Below are 18,126 nucleotides of genomic sequence, written 5' to 3'. Positions count from 1 at the left end.
CTGGCACTATAACGTGAAGATGTTACATTGAGGTTTTACACTTGGAACATAGGATTAGGAGGTGGTCATTCAGCCATTTGAGCCTTATCCACTATCCCATCAGTTCATGGTTGAGGTGAGTCTTGGTTCCATTCCCCCACCTTTGTTCAGTATCACTGGTTATTGCCAAACCCATTAACTACTCCTGTGAACAGATGATCCAGGGTTGCTGTTACCCGTCAATAAGAAAATCCTTGCCACTGTGCATTGTGGATGGGTGGAATACATTAACTCTCCTGTATAGGCTAAAAAATAACTATACAAGGTAAATTTGGTAAATTAACATTAATACATAAATGTTACATAAAACTTTAAAAGCTTACACAAGCAGCCTTTTGACATGACTACAAACCATGAAACAATTGCCCATTACGAAGCAGTAAGACAAATCCATGAATCAAATTTGTCCAGACATGTGCTGGCACCCACAGACAGAGACAGTAGAGGCCCCTGGTTGCATTGCTGTCATTTAAAAGACCACTCCAGACTAACTTTAGAATGAATCAAAAAACAGCCGACGCTGGAAATATGAAATTAAAACAGAAAATGCCGAAAGTACTTAGCAAATCAGGCAGCGTCTATGGAGAGAGAAACTGAACAAATGTTTCAAGTTGAAGACCTTTCATCAAAACCTTCTGGTTCTGACGAAGAGACTTCAACCTGAAATGTTAATTCTGTTTCTCTTTCCACAGATACTGTCCAACCTGCTATGTGTTTCCAGCGTTTTCTTCTTTTATTTCCGGCTAAATTGGTTGATGTGTGGCAGGTGGCTTGACTGGCTAGCTCAATGTCTCAAAGACATATGAGAACAATAGAGGCTAATAAACAAATTTACAGTGGACTGTTTTCCTTTGCATCAAAGAAGGCCAAGGCGGGATTTAATACAATCAACATTATGAAGAAGTTTGATAATAATTAACAGGGAGGAAGTGTTATCACTAGCAAGAAGGCCAGTAACTCGAGAACAGGGCTTTAAAATACTGAACAAAGTTACCAGGTATGAGGTGAGGAATAATGTTTTCAATGTATTGCCGAAACTGGTCATACAGGTAGATTCAAAAGTAACGTTCACAATGGAATTGGATAAATACATAAAGAGAATCATTTGCTGGGCTGTGGAAGTAAAGCTTGGGGAGTGGAATTATATGAATAGATCTTTCAGACTGTTGGCACGGATATAGAATTATAGATAGAATCACAGAACGGTACAGCACAACGGGCTGAATGGTCTCCGTCTGGAATAAAACAACACAGTGAGCTCCCTTTCATTTAGTTAATTTCATGATGAATTAAGCAACTTTAGATCAAGTGAGATGTTGTCAATCCAGGCCCAAGGATATGGTGATTGTGACGTCAATTTCTCAAAGCCTGAATCCTAGGGCAGTGAAGCACTGGATTATAGATGGAGAGGAAGTGCCACTGGAATTGGCTGCTGTGTAATACCTCAGGGCTGCTCTTTTCTTTGTCGGGGAGCAAAGCTAATTGACCAATAGGTGATGCACCTGACTCAGCGTCTCCTATTGGTTCAGGTTTCTGCTCAAAGTCACACGGTTAAGAGCACAAGTTCTGCTCAGCCTCTCTGCCTATGGTGCTCTTCACTCATACACTCACACACCATCCCCCGTGTCATGCTGCAGAATATTAAATAATCAAGTGGGCTCATCTGCCACTGACTCCTGGCTTTCACCTTCTTAGCTGAGTGTTCAGATGGGGTTTGAGTAAAATATTCATGAACCTTTCAGCATCACAAGTAGATTAATAACCACAGCCACTCTCAAGTCAATATTTTCTTCAGGCACTCTCTGAAGCACTGGGACCCATGCCTTCAGCTTTTAGCAACCAGCTGGCTATATTTAACACAATGAAAATCAAAAAAACTGCAGATGCTGGAAATCTTAAGTAAAAACAGAAAATATTAGAAACACCCAGCAGGTCAGGCAGCATCTGTGGAAAGAAAAATTGTTAACATTTCAGGTCTGGGACCCTTCTTCAGAACTGTTAGTTTTAGGTAAGAAGAGAGGATGGGGGAGGGAATGGGTAGAACGAGAGTATCTCTGAGAGAGTGAGACCAAATGAGGCAATTAAGTAGCAATAAAATCAGATTATGCTTCTTTGTCTGTGTAATGCGTTGCTATGGTAAGGATGTAGGACATGCCAGCAAGACAGGCTGAAGAAAAAAAAGAAACAAGGGTAAAATACAAAAAGAATTTGACATATTATTGCTTGCAATTGCTTTCCTCAGAGAATGTTAAGGAGAAAATTTAATGTTCGAAATTACGATTGATTTTGATAGCACAAATAGAAAGAGACTGGAAGAGAATTTATGTTACAATCTGGAAAGCACTACCTGAAAAGTGGTAGAAGAGATTCAACATTAGCCTTCAAAACAATATTGAACAAATACTTGAAAAGGGGAAAGATTGCAGGGCTGTGGCTAAAGCATTGCGAGTAGGAGTAATTGGCATTCAGAGAATTGGGATTGCTATAATGGGCTGAACAGCATCCATCTGTACTGCAAGGTTCTATGAACAGTGTATTGTGAGCATTTCCTCACAACAAAAATAAAAAGAACATGTCCTTTAATCTAGAAATGGGCACATAATAAAGAATCAAAGTTGGGGGTATTAGAATGTGTGAGGAAAAGTCTGATCTAAGATTTGGGTTTTGAGAGGAGCATATGGTACTGAGACCATTTGGACAATACTGTAAGGTGGGTAATTTCAATATGGATAGTAATTGGAGGGGCCACGCACAGATAAGGTGAGTCAAATTTGAAGGTTTGAGGATGAAGGATATAAAGATAGTGGGGTAAAGAAGATGGAAGGATTTAAAATAAGAATGTTATATTTGGACTGAGGGCATTGGAATCAATGTAGGCCAGCAAGAGGAGGAGTGTTGAGTGAACAGGATGTTGTGGGATAGGGCAGTCTTAGTGGAATTGTGGAAAAGGTTGAAGCTTATGGATAGAGGACACCAAAAGCAAAAACAAGAGTGAGAGAAAAAGACAGAAAGAAAGTCAGTATAAATGATTTAATATATAAAGCATTCTGACATTCACTTGAGAGAGCAAATAGGTTTTGGTCTATTGTTCCATCTGAATGTTTGCACACTGACAGTGCAGCACTACACTTTGCCGAAAGTGTACACAATACTTCAGGTGCAATCTCAACTAGGTCCTATATAACTGCAGACATCTTTGCTCCTGCATAAAAATCCTCTTGTAATAAAACTTAACATACCCATTTGCCTTCTAATTACTTGCTGTGCCTACAAGTTGGCTTTCAGTGAATTGTGTACAAGGATATCCGGGTCCCTTTGAACAACATTACCCAATCTCTCTCCATTTAAAAAACTTCAGATTTTTCCCCACATCTTCCATTTTGTTCCTCACTCAGTCAGCTTCTCACCATCCCCTTGAAGCCTTTTTACATCTCCTCCCTATTCATAATCGCCTCCTCGTACAGTCATACAGTTTAGTGACGTGTTTTGTGAAGGAACGACATTGACCAGCACAGCTGGGAGAACTCCCCTGTCTGGGAAAACTTTTAACCTGAGATGGGTCATCTGAAGAACAAGCACCCCAACACTGCAGCATCACCCTCAGCACTGCACTGGAAGTATAGGTCTTAATCATATTTCTGAATTAGGATTCGAGGGGAGATCTGATACAAAACTATGAGAAGCATTGGTAGGATTGATAGTAAGAAACCTCTCCCAGTGGCAGAGGTGCCTAAGACCAAAGGACATGTTAAGGTGAGGTGCAAGAGGTTTAGAGGGGGTCTGAGGAAGAATTTACTTCACTCTGAGGGTGGTTGCAATATGAAATGCACTGCCTGCGGGGGTGGTGGAAGCAGAGACTCTCACAACATTTAAAAAGTATCTGAATAAGCAATTGAATCGTCAAGGCATAGCACACCACGGACAAAGTGCTGGAAAATGGGATAAGTATACATAGGTACTTGATGGTTGGCATGGACAAAATGGGCCTGTTTCAGTGCTACACAACTTTATGACTTGAATCTATGCTCTTTTTATTCAGCATTACAGTGGTGAGAGATTGGATAATCCAACAGGGGTTGCTATGCCTGTGATCAGGGTTGGGGAGCTCTCACTTGCCCAGTGATATGAACAGCAATTTTATCACTTAGTTCAGTAAAGTCACGCCATGGGCACTGAGTGATGCAGCATAGGAAAGGATCTCATATTTTCAATAGTGCATCTTGGGATTATGCAGAATGTGAAGAGAATCCAACAGCCTTCTTTATCGACTGTGTACATTATAAAATGCAGACACATTCAAATGAATTGCAAAAAATGAAAATGTAATGTGATCATCAAGCAAACACAAGTGTTCTTTAGTTGTGAATAGCAAGTAATTTGTTGCTTGCCGCAGTGGGGCAGGCACAGTAGTGTAGTGTAACTCTATTACAGCACCAGTGACCTGGGTTCAATTCCAGCTGCTGTCTGTAAGGAGTTTGTACGTTCTCCCCTTGACTGCGTGGGTTTCCTCCGGGTGCTCCAGTTTCCTCCCACGTTCCAAAGATGTATGCGTTAGGAGCTGTGGGCATGCTATGTTGGTGCCGGAAGCGTGGTGGCACTTGTGGGCTGCCCCCAGAACACTCAACGCAAACGATGTATATCACTGTGTGTTACGATGTACATGTGACTAATAAAGAAATCTTAATGCAGTTGCAAAGATACCTGCTGTGTGTGCACTCCCATTAATTGTAAAATTGGATAATTCATTCTGAGATCTTTGTTCGGTCAGTCTGCAAGGGGAGGATCTCTGTCTAGCTCAGGTTTTGCCCTTAAATGTTCCTCTTTAGGCAATCTGGCGAGGCACCAAGATTTACAGTGGCAGGATAGATTTACGGATGAGTGCATTTTCAATTTCCGTTCCCGTGGTCTGTGCTGTAGAGAGGTATGTAAAGGAAGAAAGTAGGACAAAAGAAAGTATGTGACTGTGTAGAACAAACTCTATTGTCATTATTAATTAAAACAGAAAATGCTGGAAACACTTAGCAGATCAGGTGGCATCTGTGAGAGAAACAGTGAACTCAGAACTGATACAGGGTCCTGGGCCTGAAATGTTAAATGTTTCTCTCTCTGCAGATGCTGCCTGACCTGCTGAGTGCTTCTAGCTTTTTCTGTTTCTATTTCAGATTTTCAGCTTCTGCAGTTGCTTGATTTCCATCTATTGTCATCACCACTGAAATGAGCTGTGTATGATTACATTAACTGCACTAACTGCACCAAGATGAAAGTGGAAGTAGAGCCTATGTTCTCCAGCATTTAGCATATTTCACGGATAGAAACAGTCATTGAGGCCTGTGATGCAATCAATCTGTTGACTGCGCTACCTCATAGCTCCAGGGACCCGAGTTCAATCCTGACCTCGGGTGACGTCTGTGCAGAGTTTACCTGTTCTCTCTGTGACCATGTAGGTTTCTTCCAGGTGCTCTGGTTATCTTCCCACATCCAGAAGACATGCTTATAGGTTAATTGGCTACTGTAAATCACTCCTGGTGTAGTTTCATGGCAAAAAGAATCAGAAAGGTGAGCTGATGAGTACGTGAGACCATAAGATATAAGAATTGGGCCGTTCGGCCCATCGAGTCTGCTCTGCCATTCAGTCATGGCTGATTTGTCTTTTTAAACCCCATTCTCCCACCTTCCCCCCATAACCCTTAACCCCCCTACCAATGAAGAACCTATCAATCTCTGCCTTAAATACACCCAATGACCTGCCTCCACAGCCCTCCGTGGCAACAAATTCCACAGATTCACCACTCTCTGGCTGAAGATATTCCTCCTCATCTCAGTTCTAAAGGGACGTCCCTTTATTCTGAGGCTGTGCCTGTGAGGGAGAGAATAAGTTGCAGGGGGTACACTGAAAAAGGGAGAGGGGGAGTGGGACAGATGGGATTGCTTTCCTGAGCCAAACTGCCTCCTTCTTTGTTGTTATAAATATATATCTTTTATGGCCACAGAGAGATAAAATTTCTTTTGAGCAATGGCACAAAATAAGCAGTTCGAGTTCCTCCAATTCATGCCCCACCGAATATTCAGTGTTATTGACTTCAGCAGAACAAGTACACAACCTTAAGTTAGCTTGTACAGCTCTGGTCTCCAGTTTACAGAAAGGAGATACATGCACTGACAAATACAAGAAAGATCCACAAGAACTAGACCAGAGGTTATACCTATCAGAAAGGGCTGCACAGGCTGGAATCTTGTGTCGAAAAGATTTGAGGGGTGACCAGATAAAGTTCTTTAAAATTAAGAAGGTTTCTGACAGAGCTGATTGGCAATAGTACCACATGTAGGGAGACCAAATCTGGTTGCTATAAATATAAGATATCCACTTACTCATGGGATGTAGGGATCACTGGAAAGAACAACATTTATTGTCCATCCCTAATTGACCTCTGAATTAACTGGCTTACTAAGCCATTTCAAAAGGCAGTTAAGCACCAACTTCATTGATGGGTCTGGGGTCATAGGGAGTCTGGGATGGCTGAGAATGACAGACTTCCTTCCCTAAACAGCATTAGTGAACTAGCTAAGATCTTAATCAATAATCTATTACTCTATGAGACCAATCCAGTATTATCATGGTCACCTGGGTTTTTATTGCAGAATTTATTTAATTTTTTGATATTAATTTTCATCACTACCATTGTGGGACATATGCCTCCAGATGAATAGTCCAGATTTCTGGTTACTAGTTCAGCAAGTTAGTCCCTATGTTATGGTATTCAAAGTCAAAGTCAAGTTTATTGTCATATGTACATGTGTGCACAGGTGCAATCAAAAACTTGCTTGCAGCAGCATGCCAGATACATAGCATCAGATAAACAGCATTAACAAGGAAAACATAAATTAAACACAATTTTTACAAGAAAGAACACAATTAGAACAAAAAGAAGTCCATTTTAGTGCAAAGTGATTGAAGTGGACATAGTGTTACTAAACTCTAGCGATTAGGATTGTGCCAGTTGGTTCAAGAACCAACTTTCTAGTGATATTCTATTCTAGTGAAAGTCACTAGTAAACACAACAGGAAATCCAAGAGAAACTTCTTTATGCAGAGTGGTAAAAATGTAGAACATGCAGCCCCAGAGAAGGTTCAGCCTGGGTACAAAAGAGAGGAAGATGGATAAGGACATGAGGAAGGGAGGAACAGAACGGTTGGATGAAGCGGGACAAGAGGAGGTCTATGTAAAACATAAACCGTGGCAGGGGCCATTTGGACTAATTGAGCTGATTATTAGAATCACAGAACGGTACACTACTGAATGAACTGTTGGAGGATCTCAGTGGGTCAGGCAGCATCTGTGGAGGGAAATGCACAGTCGACGTTTTGGGTCACCCTTCATCTGGACTGGAGGAGGTTATTTAACCCAACATTTTAGGGAAGAATTTCCTAACCAATTTTAGCACAGTATATTGGCAAGGGAGTATTTTATGGAGCAGAAAGGCGGTCAAATCCCAATTATAACTCCTCCTAGCCCTCCTTACCACCTGTTGAAACTATCCAGCTCCCAAATGGTTCAGCACATTCAGCTGGTCGAGTAAGCCACCCTCACCCTATGGGGACAGATCAGTCCAATGGCTGAAGGTGCTGACCCACTGGGTGGTGCATAGTGCAATAGATGGGAGGAGGGCTGGGAAGCAAAATCAGGGCTTGACCTTTTCCTCCCTGCTCAAGAATCAGCAAGTGGTGCATCTGATCTACCTAGTGCCCTTTTAGTTGCTTCTTGTTTGACTATGGAGCTATGGAGGGACTTGCAACTATGGAGGGAAATGGACAGTTGATGTTTCAGGTTGATGAAGGGTCTTGACCTGAAACGTCGACTGTCCATTTCCCTCCATTGATGCTGCCTGACCTGCTGAGTTCCTCCAGCGCTTTGTGTGTTGCTCCAGATTCCAACATTTGCAGTCTCTTGTGTCTCCAATGAAATGGCTGTCCTTTCAGTTCCAGTTCATGTAATGTTTGTTGTGCTAATTGCTCCCAATCTGTATACAGGCCATTGACAAGGTTGTGATAATCAGTTAGAACAACCTTTTCGCACGTTAATAGAATCACTTGCATCCTTTGATATGGAACAACATAACAGCTTATAGAATCTGTCTGCGAAAGAAAATTTTAAAGTAGCTGTTAAGTCATGAATTGTTCAATCTTAAGTAGCTCCTGTTCCACTGGATCGCTTTATAAAGACTCTAAGTGATAAAAATAAATCATAGCTGTGGGTATTTCATTCCACAGTGACCCTTCTCTGCCATGACAGCATGCAGATCTTACGTAAGAAATGAGTTTACTCTTTGGAGAGAGGGAGGATGAGAGGAGACATGATAGAGGTATACACTAATATTAAGAGGAATAGATAAGAGTGGACAGCCAGCGCCTCTTTCCCAGGGCACCAATGCTCAATACAAGAGGGCATGGCTTTAAAGTAATGGATGGGAAGTTCAAGAGAGATATCAGAGGGAGGTTTTTTACCCAGAGAGTGGTTGGTGCATGGAATGCACTGCCTGGGGTGGTGGTGGAGGCTGATACGTTGGTCAAGTTCAAGAGATTGCTAGATAAGCATATGGAGGAATTTAAAATAGAGGGATATGTGGGAGGAAGGGGTTAGATAGTCTTAGGTGAGGTTTAAAGGTCGGCACAACATGGTGGGCCGAAGGGCCTGTACTGTTCTATTTTCTATGTAGTGGGGATATAAAAGTGAAGTCTCATCAGGACTCAGCATTGCTGTATCAGAATGTCCACCCGTTTTAGATCTTTTCTCCAGATATAAAGACCACTGCTCTTTTACCCTTTTCCGTTATTTTCTGTAACTGTCCCTAATACTTTAATAATCTAAGTGCATCAACCTCAAGCTCTTCTTGGAATTCTATTGCTGTAACCTTTTCACAATTTAGAAAGTACTCCATCTACTTTACAACCAAAGTGGAAAACTGAACATGTGCCTATCTTGAAAATCATTTGCCACAGAATTTTCCATTCACTATCACTTTGCTATTTAATGTTTCCATTGACACTGCTTACATTGCCCATTTTGTTTGGCTCTCTATTCCATCAACTAAATTGTTAATGAAGTGTGAATACTGCAGTCCCAATACAGATCCTTGTGGGACACTATCATTTCCTTCTATAAGTTAGTATAACTAACATGCATTGTGGAAGAAATAGAATTAACACTTCACAGTTAATTATCCATATTTCTTCATGACACAGAAGGAGGACATTTTGGCCCATTGAGTCTATGCCATTTCACAGAGCAATCTTATCCCCCAGGTAACCCTTCATCAAAACTGGCGATTGACCTGAAACATTAGCTGTTTCCCTTCCCATAGATGCTGCCTGACCTGCTGAGCATTTCCAGCACTTCAGATTTCCAGTCTCTGCAGGGTTCTGTTTTGGACATTCTGCATTCCACATCTTTAAAGAAAGATTCACTCAGGTTTAAGTGTGGCCCCAAATCCATGCTGGCTCACACTAAACAGATTTTCAAGTGTTTAGTCAGAATTAACCTCCTGGACTTTGTCACAAACAGTGTAAAAGGAAAATCATTAGCAGCGACTGTGGTTGTTTCTCTGAACATCTTCACTTATGACAATAAAAATACCAGCTGAGAAAATCAAAGCTGTTTGATCAGGTGCAAAAACTGCCTGGAATACATCATACCAGAGCTGGATAGAGCAGGGCCAGACTATTTCAATATAAGGTGCACCTGACTTATCTGCACATATACATCCCCTGACAAGAAACACTGAATATTGGGAAGCAGCAAGAACTTTGGCTTATTTCCTTGCTGAGCCAGGACTGGTGGGAGAGGGGAGTGGTGAGCAGGTGGGGGAAGTTGTTGGGTGGGGGGGGGGGGGGGGGGGTAGGGCTGCAGAGGCCTGACTGAGCAGGTGGGCCTTATCAAACATAGCCGGTGCCTGTGTGCCAACCCAGTCATCTTGTATTGACTGTGCAATGCCACAGAGACAGCTCAGAGCTGAAGTGTACTGCAGTCTCAGACAGAGGCACAGCCAATTCCCCTGATTTCTGGTCAGCCATTCCATTTCAAGACTCAATTTGCATTCTGCCCCAACATACAAATCTGATGCAATCATTATGTTTATCCATATATAGAAGCATCATTCCACCAACCACTGGTGGGTACATACTACTATTACACTGTGCATACTGCCCACAGATGCCAGTTATACTGTCAGCAGCACATTAGACTTTGACCATTGGTAAAGGAGCACCTACTTTGACCTCTTTTATGAACTTCCCTTTAAAATTTGCTGCAGCCTTGTCACATTGAATCACAGGCATGAGGATGCATCGTTATCTAGGATATATCAATGTGTCAAATAAACAAAGTTTGCTGATACTGTACCTCCTCCACCAGTTGCAGCATACGGCGAGTGCTCTCCAGGGACTGTGGGAAGAGAGAGAAAAACACAAGTTAGATCACAGAAGATAAACAATAATGTTTCATTTTACCATAATGTAATAAAAAATACACCCAGTCCATCAAAGCACTGTTTATTACCACTCTGCACAATTTTAGTGTCCATGCTAGAAAATGGATGTGGAGGGCTTGAGATGATACCAGAGCAAGGGGTGTGTAATGATAGAGGTCTATAATATTATGACGGTGGAGTCACAAGGGACTGCTGATGCTGGAATCTGGAGCAACACACAGATGCTGGGGCAACTCAGCAGGTCAGGCAGCATCCGGGGAGGGAAATGGACGGTCAACATTTCGGATCGAGACCCTTCATCTGGACTGAGCCAGTATAAAAAGGTGATTGGGAGGGGTGGAGCAGGAGCTGGTAAGCATGTGGGTTTCCACTGGGTTCTCTAGTTTCCTCCCACATTCCAAAGTCATGCGGATTGGTAGGCTAGTTGGCCACTGTAAATTGCCCCTAGCGTGTAAGTAGGGGAGTTGAGGGGAATGTGGGGAGAATAATATGGGATTAGTGTAAATGGGTGCTGGTTGGTTGTCACGGATTCAGTGGACTAAAGGGCCTGTTTCTGTGCTGTATGACTCTATAACTGAGAATGACATATCTTAATCTAATACATTCCTGGAAATTCTACTGCATCTCAGAATAGGTTTAAAAACCTGATCCTATATGCTGATCTATTGCTTTGCTTAAGTTTAATGTGCATTTATACCCTAATGTATAGGCTGTCCCTGGGTTAAGAATGCTCAACTTGAGCACAACCCCTACAAATGAACGAGCTCCCATAATAGTATTAATTTCAAAAGTCCAACATATGTACATACATTTGCTCCTATGAACAGCAGAACTAGTTCCCCCCCACCTCAATCCACTGTTAGTAATTGTTCTTATCAGTCTTATTATGTACTTTTGATGCCATTCATTACAATACTGTGGAGGTCTGGTTACCATATCGAGTGACTTTTGTATTTTCCGACTTATGGACAAAATTGACATGGACATCTGTAAAAATAGACCTGTTCATTACCAGGTGACAGCCTGTATTTTATATAAAAGGCATGTCTATAGAGGTGCTATTATAACTATATGTTTTTTGTTCCAGTAAATGTCACCACCCTCTTATGTATAACCTCCACAAAGAATGCCATAGCAAGTTACAACATGGAAACAGGCTATCAGCCCAATTGGTAAATGCTATGAAGTCACCTCTGACTCTACTCCACCAGACCTAATCAGGGAACTCTGGAGAAGCAAAGAAGCTTAGAAAAGGAGGCATTGGAAATGTTTGATGAGAATTTTTATAAAGGAAGCAATGCTGGATTGGGTCAAAATTTCATAAATAAATTATGGGATAATTGCATTTCCTTGCTGGAAAAAAACAACTGTAATATATCAGTACACTGTAGCACAGTATATTGTGTACAGATCATTATTTCTTTTAGAGGTCACAGAGATGCCATGGGTTGTACAGCTGAGTCCTCCTTACACATAAATTGCAGTCTCTCTTTGGAAATTCGAAACACCATGCAATCTAGAAGTCACTACATATCGCAGACGTTATAATTGAATTTATTATATCGTTGTATTACAGTTTCTCTACAGTGGAGCTATTGTGCTGTATAATACATAGAAGCCGTGAGTGGTAATAAAACAAAAACTGCAATTCTCTTTCTTTGAAATATAGTATTGACCAGAGGCCTACTGCTGGCCTTAAGTCTTTTGTAAGATTTAATCATTCTTGTTCCCCACTGGGATCTAATTTGAAAATCCCATTCATTCTTTCCTAATGATAGTTGTTTTATTTTCACTTCTCTTCATTCTCAAGGCTCTGCACCCACACAGTGACTAGCTGTCAGCACTAATTATCCCCTAGTCCTTCACTCACCGTGAGCTTCCATCTTAAATATCTCCTCCGTCCTGAAGGTTAAACCTCCCGATTTCTCAGTATTCACTGCCCTTTATTTGCAGTTGCAGAACCCTCTGGGGGCTCTAAAATTACTGCCGGACACTCAGATGGAAGAATTCTCTGCCACAGAGATCACATTTAACAACCCTGAATCAGAACTCCAGCTCCTCCCCTCCCCTCTCTGTTTTCTATTGTTGCCTCTGATTTTATAATATTGCCTCTTGGAGCAGTTTTCTCTTCCTTTTATCTTCCTCTCCCACACATTTAGTTTCATTTCCACAAGTAATAACTAGGCAGAAGACTTATTTATGCAAGTTACTGCAGCCTTGGTACAACACATAGATCAAAGAATTCCAGAGGCGAGGTCAGAGTGACTGTCCTTAGCATCATGGCAGTAATTGGTAAAATGGGTAAATTGGTTTATTACTGTCACATGTATCGAGTGAAATACTTTGTTTTGTATGCCATCTATACAGTATGTAATGTTTTGCATTTCATCACATCAGTACATTGAGGTAGTGCAAAGGAAAAGCAATAACAGAATGCAGAATTAAAGCGTTACAGTTACAGAGAAAGTGCAGTGCAGGCAAACAATAAGGTGTAAGGCCATAATGAGGTAGATTATGAGGTCAAGGGTCCATCTTATCATACCTTTCAATAGTCTTATAACAGTGGGATAGAAGCTGTCGTTGAGCCTGGTTGTATGTGCTTTTAGGCTTTTGTATCTTCTGCCCGATGGGAGGGGGGAGAAGAGAGAATGTTCGGGGTGGATGGGGTCTTTGATTATGTTGACTGCTTTACTGAGGCAGCGAGAAGTGTAGACAGAGTCCATGGGGGGGTGGGGGGGGGGGGAGTCGTTGACTGAGTGACCCTGGTGAAATTGAAGGAGGAAAACACTCCACTAGCTGGAGACATGCCTCACACAGAATCTGTTATAAAGGATGTGATAACAAGACACCTTGCAAGTTATAAGGCCAATCACATCGGGAGATGATGGCTCGTGAGAGAGAGTGAAATCTTTTGAATAAGCAAGAGAAGAGACCTGAGTAAAATATTCAGTCACAAACAGAATCCTGGGCTGCACAGGGGGTCTTGAGAGAAACAAACTGGTACCAAGCAAAGCAGACCATTGTTGATGCCTTGCAAAAACCCAATGACTTCAAAAGTAAGCAGTTCAACAGCAAGCAGTCATGTCTGCCTCACCCGGAATTAAAGCAGGAAACCCCAATCTTTACGGGTCAATATGTGTGGGGGCCAGTAAAGCAAGTCTCAATAATGGTTGCTCTGGGTGAATCCATATGCCTACAGCAGCAACAAATTGTGAGAATCTAATCTGATGGCTACCCCCAATCAACACCAACCACTGATGAAATCAATATCACTGCCACACATATACCCTTACTCTAACTATAATTCAAGTTCTAAAAGGTGAACCAGAACTAAAACAAGAGGTGGATCAGGGACTCCTGACCAAGGTCACAATGGTAGTCATCAAGACCACTTTGCGTAAAGTACTGGGAACAGGAAGCACTGACTTCCATAATGTCCTAGCCAAGACAAAGCAGAACCTATCGAAAGCCTAAACAATGCTGATCACCCAGGAGGACGTATCTTATCAAAACTTGAGGTTGACCTAGGATTCACAAATGTTATTTAAAATGACCACTGCTACTGAGTCCCTTAATGCAGTAAAAGGAACATACAGTAGATTCAGTTTGTGTGGAAGTCTGTTGGAATGTTTTCCTGGACGTTCCTTATTTGAAAGTATGTCTTTGAAAAGAGTCTGCTGTTTGGGTTCAGTATCAGTTATTCTTCTGCTCACAGCTGAAAATTGCTAACTCTTTGTGGTCTTATCATTGTTGTTGGCAGTGTTCAGCTCTGCATGTGTAACTTTTATTTTGTTTTTGTCAGTGATTTAATTAGTGTTCATGACTCGTGAGCTCACTACCTTGAACCATTTCTTAAAAGTTAACAACTTTTTGAGTTCCTGATCTATTATATTTGCCTACTTTTATAAATTATCAGAAAGGATGTTTATTTCTTGATGTTAAATGTTTTACTTTGTACACCCAACCTTAGAAAAAATCATTTAAACTAAAGAGTAATGATTAAAGCTTTAATTGTGGATGTTGGCATGCTTTGTTTACATGGGAAGTCTCCATGGCTTTGATGAATTAAGAAATGTTAGAGATGTCACTCTGAAGCACAAACTTTAAGTTGTAGGTCTGGTTTAAAAATGATTGGGCTACAGCTAGTAGTTTCTCTTGTTTTATGCAGTTTAAGTTGTGATGAATAATTTGCACCATTATATTCATTTTTTTAATCTACCGGAAGCTATCTAAAGGTGCCAGAACCAAGAATAGTAACATATTGTTATTTACTAGGTTTGTTTACAAGCACATGTTAGTCTATTATTCTTTGTATCATGTCAGTTAATAACCATTGATCTGGATTAAAATTTGAAGAAACTGAATTCTATAATGGTCATGTGAAATCCCATGAGATTCCCACATATTAAAAATTGGCAACTATTGAATAACGTGAATAGACATTTTCATACAATTGAGTTGATCTTGCTGTACCAACTACTTTCTGACTCAAAGGAAAAAAATTGAGTGTTATGTTGGAATTTAGGAAAATTGAAGATTATCCTACAAATTAACTCTGTGGCCAAGCCAGAATGGATTTATTTCTTTTTTCCAAACAGGTGGCTTCACTGTTCAGGAACCACAAGGGGCGTAGTGAGAGGACCAGTTTTGACAATCTAAGAATTTACCAGCAAAGGATACAACATGGTGGTAATCTAAAGTTAAGCCTTTGGCTTCAAGAGGCTTGGGCTTTACATATTGTGGATTATTTATTATTTTCCAAAATAAATACAACAAGACAATGATTAAATCTTGATTGGAAAAAATGAACTGCATTCTGTGTGTTTGCTCCATTTCAACAAATGAAGTTTTAATGACAGACTTTCTCAAAACTTGATTTTGAGAAAATCTGTCAGTCCAACAATGCTTAGATTTGGGATTTGAAATAAAAGTAATGAACAACGATACAATATATTGTGATATTTCTGGGACACACAGAGCCTTAAGAAAAACAGGAATATGCTAGTGACTTGGCTGATTAAAGTTTTAAAGATGTTAAGGAAACACTGTAATGGACAGTAAAGTTTCTCCAAAGGTCTTGAATAAGAAGAATTTTTTTTTTAATCAGTGAAATTATTTTCATCAAATAGGAAGTTTTCCAAAATTGTTTTGGAATTCAGTTACATTACCTTGTTTAATTCATCAAGAGATATCAATTGTACATCGTGAACCTTGTGTCATGGTGTCAGAACAACAGCCTGGCCCTTAAAGTCAGCAAGCCAAAGAGCAGATTGTTGACCAAAGGAAGGGGAGGAGGTGAACACAACCCTGTCCTCATCAATGGAGCTGAGGTAGAGATGGTCGACAGCTTCAAGTTCTTAGGTATCTATATCACCAGCAACCTCTCCTGGTCTCTCCACACTGATGCAGTGATCAAGAAAACACATCAGCATATGTACTTTCTTAGGCATCTGAGAATATACAGCTTGTCCGTGAGGATTCTCTCAAACTTCTACAGATGCACTATAGAAAGTATCCTGATGGGTTGCATTTCAGCCTGGTTTGGTAACTTCTCTGCTCTGGACTGTCAGAACCTGTAGAGTGGTAAACACTGCCCAGTCCATCACAGGGTCATCACATCCTTCCATCCAGTCCATCTTCATGAGGCATTGCATCAGGAAGGCCAGTAGTATCATCATGGATGGCTGCCACCCTAGCCATTCCCTTTTCTCTCTTCTACCTTCTAGGAGAAGATACAGAACCTTAAAAGCCCAGACGACCAGACTCAAGGACAGCTTCTTCCCCACTGCGATCAGACTTCTGAACCAATCACCTCTTTCATGTCCCCTTCCCAGTGGTGCTGCCACTCAAACCCTTAATTCTACCTCTTCCCTTATTGTCAGTTTAGCATTTCATTTTTCAGTACTTCAATCTGCACTACTATACTTTGCACCATTCTGCTGTATTTATTATTCCCATGTACATTGAGCTTCACATGAGCAAGGAATTTCATTGCACCCTGGTGTATACGACAATAAACTAATCTGAATCTGAATTTAAATCAGAAAAATTGGAGTTAAGGTTAGTTAATTAATTATTCTTTCCAGGAGTGGTTTGTATTCTTATAGATGAATATTTTGAAGGAACTACCTGCAATAGGCTGACCACTACACAAGACAAGGAGAAACAAGCATAAAGCTCTGGATTTGCCATTGAAGGCTGAAGGGTGGCTTGCACTGGATAACACATGTGGCATGATACTGGGATACCATGTTGAGTGTGCAAATGTGAACAAGTGCGTAGAAATACATGAGGGTGCAATGAAGAATAGCATCGGTCATGCATGGTTACTTTAACACAGCAGACCACAAATGGTTAGTGTGGTTCAGGAGTGAGAGACTGACACATACACCATAGAGAGAAATGATTTTGAATCAAGACATAAATAAGAGTTGAGAAAAGTTGGGGAGCACAGTGGAGCAGCGGGTAGTGCTGCTGCCTCACAGCTCCAAGAATGTGGATTCAATCCTGACTTCCGGTCCTGTCCATGTAGAGTTTGTATGTTCTCCCTGTGACTGCGTGGGTTCCCCTCCAGGTGCTCCGGTTTGTTCCCACGTCCCAAAGACGTGCTGGTCAGTAGGTTAATTGGCCGCTGTAAATTACACCAGTGTTGGAGGGTGGCAGAAGAAAAAGGGTGGAGGTGATGGGCATGTGAGAGGGAATAGGTTATTGGGAAATAAGTGGGAAATCGGATTGCTCTGAAAGCTGGCATGGTCTCAATGGGCTGAATGGCCTCCTTCCATGTCATAAGGAAGTATGAAAAATATGAGAATCAAAGTTGGGAAATTAGCACACATAATGCGACAGAGAGCCAATATTATGCAATAAACCCCAAGAGAATGGATGCATTTGGAACGAAGCACTGAAAACATCTTTTACGCCCATTTTTGCATGAGTCACTGTGATTTTTTTTTGTCAGCATATGTTATTTACAGGTTTTAATTGAGAAATTAAGGAGGTGAGCATGAGACCTGGAAATGTCTCATGCTCACTTGTTCAGTATTGCATCCAAGAATTCAATTAGGGTAGGAGTTATTTATAGGTCAGCAAATAGTTTGTCATAATATTGGGCACAGCATAAATCATGGGCATTGAAACAGGGATAATACAGTAACCATGGCGGGACATTAATCAAAATATAGACTGGACAGGTCAAATTAGCAGTACAAGGTGGAGGACACATTTATGGTGTATATATATAAAATGGGTTTCTATATTTATATATTGAGGGAATAACTAGAGGAGAATTTTAATTAATTATTTTGCTATTAGGGAACAATGACCATCATACATAAAATCTTACATTGAATTCAAAGTGATGTATTTCAGTGTCTTAAAACTAGAGCCTTAAATCTAAACACATTATGGAGTATGAGGGGTGCTGGCTGTGATTGACTGGGACCAAAAGGCTATTAAAAGGTGCTTGGGCAACAGCTGGCACTCAATGAAACAATACATCATTTGCAAAAAGATGTATATTCCTTTAAGGCACAAAAATTCAACAGGAAAAATGATTCACATGGCTGATAGCAGAAGGTAAAGATAATATTAGATCAAAGGAAG

General features: G+C 40.9%; 1 protein-coding gene across 2 annotated transcripts in view; it reads right to left on the bottom strand.

The window, feature by feature from the left end:
- LOC127586383 (synaptosomal-associated protein 25) overlaps positions 1-18,126 on the bottom strand; it is a 144,248-nt gene that overhangs the window by 52,528 nt on the left and 73,594 nt on the right. For both annotated transcript variants that reach the window (XM_052044304.1, XM_052044305.1), the window contains exon 3: positions 10,437-10,478. In XM_052044304.1, coding sequence (XP_051900264.1) covers positions 10,437-10,478 — 42 coding nt within the window. The remainder of the gene's footprint in view (positions 1-10,436; positions 10,479-18,126) is intronic.

The sequence above is a fragment of the Pristis pectinata genome, chromosome 35 (assembly GCF_009764475.1).
Source record: "Pristis pectinata isolate sPriPec2 chromosome 35, sPriPec2.1.pri, whole genome shotgun sequence".
NCBI lineage: Eukaryota > Metazoa > Chordata > Chondrichthyes > Rhinopristiformes > Pristidae > Pristis > Pristis pectinata.
Note: the sequence above shows the minus strand (reverse complement) of the source record. Positions and strands in the feature narration are given on the sequence as shown.